At 58.2% G+C, this 7,841-nt stretch overlaps 1 protein-coding gene across 3 annotated transcripts in view; it reads left to right on the forward strand.

The window, feature by feature from the left end:
- Positions 1–7,734, forward strand: part of ELL (elongation factor for RNA polymerase II) — a 31,870-nt gene extending 24,136 nt beyond the window's left edge. For all 3 annotated transcript variants that reach the window (XM_021378423.1, XM_021378424.1, XM_021378425.1), the window contains exons 7-12: positions 281–377; positions 2,828–3,347; positions 4,883–4,949; positions 5,705–5,876; positions 6,614–6,658; positions 7,324–7,734. In XM_021378423.1, the coding sequence (XP_021234098.1) occupies positions 281–377; positions 2,828–3,347; positions 4,883–4,949; positions 5,705–5,876; positions 6,614–6,658; positions 7,324–7,428 (1,006 nt within the window). In that variant the 3' untranslated portion in view covers positions 7,429–7,734. The remainder of the gene's footprint in view (positions 1–280; positions 378–2,827; positions 3,348–4,882; positions 4,950–5,704; positions 5,877–6,613; positions 6,659–7,323) is intronic.

The following is a 7,841-nucleotide window of genomic DNA, read 5'->3' on the forward strand; positions in this document are numbered from 1 at the left end:
GCGCTGCGCGGCTCGTGGAATTCCGCTGCTCCCCGTGCTGCCTTCACAGCCTGCGAGCGCTTTTCGTGGTCGATCCGTGCCTTATGAGATGGTTGTAAATAAAACAACCATCAGTTCGAGTGCAGGTTAAAGAACCAAGAGCCCAAAGGAGCTGCTCTCAGGGCATCCCCTGGCAATCAGAGCGGAGCCCACGAGGGGACTGTGCTGCGCGGGCGGATCCGAGCGCTGCCTGCTGCTGTCACACCCAGTGCCCGAACAACCCGAAATTTCTGTGTTTCAGGAAACTCTGCCAGCCCCAGAACAGCAGCGGGTTTCAAGGAGAAGCTCCCTCCCTGAGTCCACCGAAGGACACCGCCAACTCCAGCTCTCCTCCGCAGGTAGGCACGGCCTCCCCGGGCACGCAGGCTGCAGGAGCCCGCGCTGAGCTTGTAACCCGTGCACCCTGACCACCCCTGGGCTGCTCAGTTGGTGCTTGCTGGGTTTTTTCCCTTTAACTCAGAGTCTGATTCTGGCTTTCCTCAGTGTCTCTTTCTCCCCTGGCTGCGGTTTGGATCTCGGGTGGTGTGCTCTCAGCTTTAGTTTAAGGGCTCGATTTTTTAAAAGTGCCTCCATCCCTCTTGGAATTCCAGGGAGAATGCGAGCTTGTGTTCTACTCATTAGTAATAATTGACTGGAACGAAGCAGTAATAAGTAGCTCCCAAACACGGCAGAGTTATTAAAAACCTTGACCTTTGCAAGCTAATTGCCGTGACAGATCAGGAGCAGGTTGGGCTGCTCTGTGACTTGCTGAGATGCCAGCGCACGGAGCTGTGGAAGGGACATTTCAGCTGGGTTTCCACGCCTGGGAGCTGGGTGGGAGCTGCACTTGGTGGTGTGTGGAGCAGCGTGTCCCTCCGGGCTGCATCGCTGTCTCTGAGCTCGGCTGTGCTCTCTTGCACTGCGAAATGCTGCCTTCCCTTCTCTGCTGTGGGTCAGCCCAGACAAGTTGAGTATTTATTCTCCTCCTGCCAATGGAATGTGTAATGCTTACTTGTCTGGACAGACGCACTGGGGATTAGTGGCAAGGAATATTAGCAGGTAAGGAAATTATGTGCTTTCTGGCAGTGAGAGGTAAGCAATTCTCCATTGAGAACAAGAACCACGCAACTTGTTTGCCAAGTGCCTAATTCCAAATGCACTCTTGTTCTGCTGCGGGCACGTTCCTGGTGAGCAAAGAATGGTCCCCTTCGAGTTGGCTTGGGAGGGCACGGTGCTCTTACCAGGTGGGCTCTGTGTTTTGTTTAACCCCATTCTTCAAAATGCACGTTGGAAGATCCCCTTCCTTCTGGCTTTGTGTAGTTCAAAGGACGTGAAGGTGTTGGGGGATGTCTTCAGCTCTTGGTTATCTGATTTGAACTCTGGTTGGCTGGTTTGTGTCCAGGGTTCTTAATGAAACGGGGGCAACTGAGCAGGGATTAGCAGTGTCCCAGCAGTGCTTCTCACGTGGCCTGTCAAGCAGCAGCCCACAGAGCACTTATTGCTGGGAGCCATCACGTTTTGATGCTTGGTGTTGGACAGCTGTAGCTTCCATTTAGAGAAGGGATGCGCTCCTGATGGTCCCAGTCAGCACGGGGCAGGGATTTGGTAGTCTTAAATGCATAATATTTGGGGAAATTCAGTTATGGAACAAGGCAAAGCATGAGGTGGCTTGGGTTGGAAGGGACCTTAAGGATCGTCCGGTTCCAGCGAGGAGAGGGGTGGCCTGCACTGAACACCTTTATACCCAGAAAGCAGAGCTGACAAAGGAGGGGTTTGTTGGCTGTAGGGTAAGGTAAGGGCAGAATGGCCACAGTTAGGTCTGTCAGCTGCTCCGAGAGCTGTGGGCAGAGGGGACAGCCCCTCCTCTGGGAGGCAGATGGCTGCTGGAGCTGTGCTGGAGGCAGGGCTGCAGGGCTCACAGCGATGCTGCTGAGCCGGTCTGACCGCCGCTGCCGAGCTCCTGCAGCCCAATCATCCCAACTGGCAGCAGCAGGATCCGTCACCGAGTGCTGTCCTTGTGACCCTGCAGCTGGCAAAGAGAAATTCTAACTGGGGGGGGGGGGGAAGAAGCAAATTGGTGCCCCTGGTGCCAACCAGCTGTGCGTCTGGCCGCGCTGCTGGGATGGAGCAGAGTTTCCATTTGCAAACAGCCCTGCCTGAGACAGTAAAGAAAGCATTGAAATAGCCAAAAGAAATAGCCTGAACCATCCCTCGCTTTCCACTGGGCAGAGGTGGACTTTCCACGGGCTCTGGGCAGCAAGGGGAGATCTCTGTGCTCCCTCTGCTCTGCAGGTAACGGAGGGGGCTATTCGGGTCTGGAACCACGGGGTGTCCCAGGCTGGGAGGACCTGCAGGCATCACTGAGCCCAGCCCTGGGCTCTGCACGGTGCCACCCAGCCCCTGTGTGCAGGAGGTCACGTCAGCCTGCACAGCGTGCCCCGCACAGTCACCGCCAACGTCCTCTTTAGGTCGCGGGTCTGTAGCAGCCGGGGCTTCCTCGCCTCTTCTGGGAAATGGCCCTGCGAGAAGAGGAAGGAGCTGCTGGGAGCTGGGGGCAGTCCTACTGCAGTGCAGGCCGAGCAGGGTCAGCGGGGCACGCTGCAGCCTGTGCTGCCAGCAGAGCAGTGGAGTGCTGCCGGGGGGCACGGGGGCTGTGTGCGGTGCTGGGTGTGCGGTGCTGGGTGCCCGCTGCCCCAGCCTCCCGCAGCGGCCCCTGTTCCGCGGCCCCGCACCACCACCTAGCGGTCACGGCGCTGCAGCCCGAGCTGTGCCAGCGCTCAGAGCTTTCCTTCTCCTTTTTCCACCGCAGAAACGCTCCCAGCCGCTGGAGTTCATCGATCCCCTGGCCAACAAGAAGCCCCGGATCTCGCATCTGGCTCACCGAGCTCAGCCCACCTTCAACGGGAAGCTGAACGCCAACGGGAAGGACGTCCCCGTCCCCGTCCCTGCCCCCGTCCCCGTCCCCGCTGCTGCGCTGCCGCCGGCGCTGCCGGAGTCGGTGAGCTCCAGCTCCAGCTCCAGCCTCCCGGAGCTGCCCCGGCCCCACGACCCGCTGGCCGACGTCAGCAACGACCTGAGCCACAACGGCAGAGACTGCGAGGGCACGGAGCCGGCCGACAGGCTGAGCCTCCCCGCGCCCACAGACTGTCCGCAGACGAGCAAGCACAATTGCGGCTCGTACGTAAAAAGCAAGAAAAAATCCAAAAAGCACAAAGACAAGGAGAAAGAGAGGAAGGAGAAGAAAAGCGAAGAGAGATGCAAAGAGGAGAAGCAGGACTGTGAAGTAATAAAAAATGCTGACTTAGGTAGCGTGCCGCAGGACGTGCCAGGTACGTGCCCAGGTGCCCCCCGGCGCGGGTCGCGCCGTGCCGGTGCTGGCTGCCATCCCTGCCCTCGATCCACGCGAGGGAGGAGGTTGCGTGTGTCACTGCGCGTGCAGGCACTGCGTGGGCAGGGAGGTGTCCTCAGCGGCCCTGCCTGCAGATCAGCAATGCTCTTCCTCTCGAAAGAGGCCATCAGGTTTTTCCTGTTCAGCTCGGACCTGCCTCGGACCGTGTCGCGTTCCTCCTCGTTCAATGAAGAGCTTGGTTAATACGCGGGGATGAAAGGCAGGCATCGGGGCCTGCTGGAAACGCGGTGCTGCTGGCTGACCTGCAGCTCTTCTGCTTGTGTGTGGTGGTGGGGTGATTGCTGTATCGATTTGTAAGGGCCGTGAGAGGTTAGGCACCAAACTGAATGGCAGAAGAAGCGATAGACGAGGCTGCTGAGCACCGTGCAGCTCATCCAGGCTGACAGCTTCCCTGCTGTCCCCCAGTGCTGGTGGATTTCTTGCCCTGAGGGGTGACAAAGCAGCGCAGCTGTTGCTGTTGGGATGCGATGGAAGTGCTTTCCGTCAAAGCAACATAGTTCTAGGTCTGTTCTATGGACCCTGAGAAATGTGAGCGGGTTCCTCCTTGTGCTTGGTACGTGATGGTCACCCCCCATCTGTCTCGAAAGGGACAGCAACTCAAAACCCGAATTAATTTGTTGCCTTTATCCCAAATTAATTAGTCACCTCTCCAGTGACTTCCAGCTGCGCTCCTGATGGTACAAACGAGTTCTGTGCTGCTTGGAATGGTGCTCGCATCGAGCTGTGCCTTTCCTGCTCTGACCTGTTCCCAGCCCCAGGTGTTTCTGTCAGTGCCACCCAATGCACCTGGTGTCCTGACCAGCAGTGCAGCTCTCCCCCCTCTGTGGCTCTGTGCACGTGTGTCTATACCCCTTTTTGCTGGCGTTTCTTGTTCAGCACCAGTGGGTTTTCGCTGTTGGAGGCGGTGCAGGGACCTTTGGGGTCCTGTCTGCAGACAGTAGGTGGCACTCACAGGCAGAGCAAACCTTCCTTCGCCACCACCATCTTCCTCTCTCGCGTTCTGCATCTTCCTGCGTTCATTCCGAGCCCTTCAGCCCCTCACTCGAAGCCCTGGGAGCTTCTCCTTCGGCCCCCCCTGATAAAACCACACAGTTTGCTCCGCCTGGGGGGCAGCAGGAGCCAAACACGGCACAGCTCGTGGCTCTGTCTGCTGCCCCATCGGGACCTGCAGTAGCAGCAGCAGGAGGCAGTGTTTCACAGAGCTGAGGTCGGGGTTGCCCTCCCCTGCAGAGCGCTCCTGCATCACCGAGCTGAGGCCGTGCTGCTGCTCGTGCTTCGGCTGATGCTGCTGTTGGCGGCAGCACCTTCTCTTCAGCTGAAGGCAGAACCAGAAATCCTTCAGAAATCAGTATCTGTACATTGCAGACAGGTCGAGGAATTCAGTTCAATTGCACGGAGGTTTAAAGGTGAAGAACGCCTACAAAAATAGGCCTTGTGTCTTCTGCTTTTTTTCAGGTTTGAATGGGACATGCAATAACTCTAGCGTACCTACGTCAACTTCGGACATGCCGGATTATTTATTGTAAGTCACTGTCGCTCACTGAGGGGCTCTGGGGTCACGTTGTGAGCCAGGAGTCTCCGTGATTCTTGCTGGGCCTGGTAGAGCTTTGCAGAGTGGGACTAAAAAGAGGAAGCAGCAGCAAACCCTGTGGAGATGGTGGGTTTTGCCACCACAAAGGATTTGCTGCAGGAGGTCGGGTTTAGAATCATTAAGGCAGGAAGGGACCACCGTTAATTGCACGCGCTGGCTCTTTGCTGGGTGCCTCGTGTTAAACACGAGCTCCTGCGCTGCGCCCAGGTCACGCCAGGTGCTTTCAGGAGGTGATGGGGATGCATTCAGTCTATTCAGCCTGGTTCCATGTCCTACACTGGCCACACAACTGCGCTGAGGGCGTTTTGCAGTGATAGCTGCGTGCCTCTCGTGCTCCTTTCGAGCCTCAGCGCTGGAAGCGTCGCGCTCCCGCTGTTCCAAGGTCTGGCACAGATGCAGAACTCCGTGTTCTGTGGGACAGCAGGAATGAGAAGCGCCGTGGCAGCGCTATCTGAGCGTCCTCCCACACCCTCAGCTGCTCCCGGGCTTTGCTGTACCTCCACGTTCCATCCCGCCTCGCGCTGATAAGGAAGGTCTGCTTGCACAGCGAGGTCAAGGCAGCGGTCCTGGCTGTTTTCTGTGCGCTACCGTGGCGCGAATCGGAAGAGGCCGCGTTGGTTTCCGACCTGTCTGGGGGGGGGGGGGGGAAGACGTGTAAAGCGATTAACAAAATTATTCTCCCCTAGAAAATACGCGGCCATTTCCTCTTCGGAGCAGCGTCAGAGTTACAAAAACGACTTCAACGCGGAGTACAACGAGTACAGGGACTTGCACGCCCGGATAGAGAGGATAACGCGGCGATTCACGCAGTTAGACTCCAAGCTGAAGCAGCTCTTGCAGGGCTCTGAAGAATACAAGGTAGAGCAAAGCGTCCCTTGAGGGGCTGCGAGTGGGGATGCTCTGCTGGGGTTCGCGCGGGGCTGCGCTCTGCTGGGAGCCGTGCACGCAGCAGGCTGCTCTGCGGGCTGCTCTTAAAGCAGCTCCGTGTTCTTTCGTGCTGGAGCTGGAGCTCACATCACGGCACTTGCTGACAGGGAAAGGCCTCGGGGAGACGATTGGCGGCTGCAGCCAAAAGCTGCTGGAAGCGATGAGCGTATCCCAGCCTGAAAGCTCCTGCGTGCACAGATTGGGAGCACACCGGGACTGGGAGGGGAGCGGGGCAGGGTCATCTGCTTCTCTCCCATCTTAATAACGTGGTGTTATCCAGCCCGTCAGAGCGCTTTTAGAAGGGCTGTTACTGTTTGTTTTCTTGAGGAAATCAGGCTCGCTGAGCGCAAGGAGCAGATCTGTACAGAGCACCCACTGTGCTCGGCGCTCCCTCGAGCATCCTTCTGCTCTTGGGGAGATCTTCCGATTCCCCACCAAAGCGTGCTTCCTATCTCAGGGAAAAATGAGCCCGAGCTGTGGAGGAAATGTCCACTGCCCATCCGTGTGCTGCGGGTTTCCATGGGGAGCTGCTCCTCGCAGTGCTGCTGGTGCTGGGCAGCGCCTGGGGGGAGCAGGTCTTGCTCGGAGGCGTTGAGCATTTAGCTGCCGCTTCGGGTTGCGGAGCTGTCACCTGGTTAGAAATGAACCCGCTGTCTTTTCCTTTTCAGACCATCCACGATCAAATCTTACAGGAATATCGGAAAATTAAAAAGGTCAGTGACGACTTCTGGCCTTTAACGAGGCTCCTGGGCGGCAGGGCCCCGAGTGACTGAAGGGCGCGGGTCCTTGCCGCGTGCAGAACCCGGCCCCCAAACTTAGCAGCACATCTTTGTTCAGCTCCAGCGTGTCCATAAAGTGGACCCTACATTGTTCAGGGAGGGTTTGTGGGCAGCTGCTCCGTGGGTGCTGGGGGCATTCAGCTGTGGGCAGCGCGGAGCAGAAGAACGAACACGTGAAACGAGCAGCTCTGCCCCTGCAAGGGAGAGAGCGGTTTGTATGGCAGGGGCCAGCGGACAGCGGGGTGCTGCAGGTCCAGGGACCCAGTGCTGTGCTTGGCAGGCACCCAGCTCAGTGCCAGCCGCTTGGGTCTCAGCGTGGATCGACTCTTTCCATACGTGCAGAGCAGGAGTTGTTGGCTGGGGGTGGGGGTTCAGCTGGGGGAGGTGGAAGTGCAGCACCGGGGCAGCGTGCTCCTCATCTGCCGGTGCAGCCTGGAGCTCTCCTGTCCCTGAGGGGTTCGGGGCTTTGGGAATTGCTCCCCAGTGCCGTGAGCTCCACTCTGTGCTCGGGCTCTCGGGGGTCACCTCTGAGTCCGCAGCCGTGGCCGAGCTCCGCCTGCTCCCCTCCTGTCACCGCCTCTCTCCCTTTTTCTTTGCAGACCAACCCCAACTACAGCCAAGAGAAGAACCGCTGCGAATACCTCCACAACAAACTGGCCCACATCAAAAAACTGATCGCAGAGTACGACCAGCAGCAGTTCTAGCCGGCGGGACGGGGGCTGGGGGGGCAGAGCCGCCCGGACGCTGTGTTCCCTTCGTACGACTCGGTCCCGTTCGGAGACGAGCATTCATTCATTCTTCGTGGCTGAAGAACTTGGGGATTCCTGGCGGGGGGGGGGGCACGGCCCGCTCCGGTTTTGGCCTCTCTGAACGCCGGCATGCAACCAACGAAACCTGCTTCTATCGAGACACTTAAGGGGAAAAAAAAAAGAAAAAATTGCCTAAAGTGACCGAAGCTCCCAAAGGCTGAGAATCAGTTCTCATGGATTAAAGTTTGGCATGAAGTGTAATCGCCCACCTGGCTCCGGTCCTTGCAGCGCTGAGGAGCTGGGACGCTGCTCCTGTGCGGCACCTGCTGCTGCTGGGACGTGAGCTGCCTGCCCCCAGCACCCCCCCC

Source organism: Numida meleagris, chromosome 27 (assembly GCF_002078875.1).
Source record: "Numida meleagris isolate 19003 breed g44 Domestic line chromosome 27, NumMel1.0, whole genome shotgun sequence".
Taxonomy (NCBI): domain Eukaryota; kingdom Metazoa; phylum Chordata; class Aves; order Galliformes; family Numididae; genus Numida; species Numida meleagris.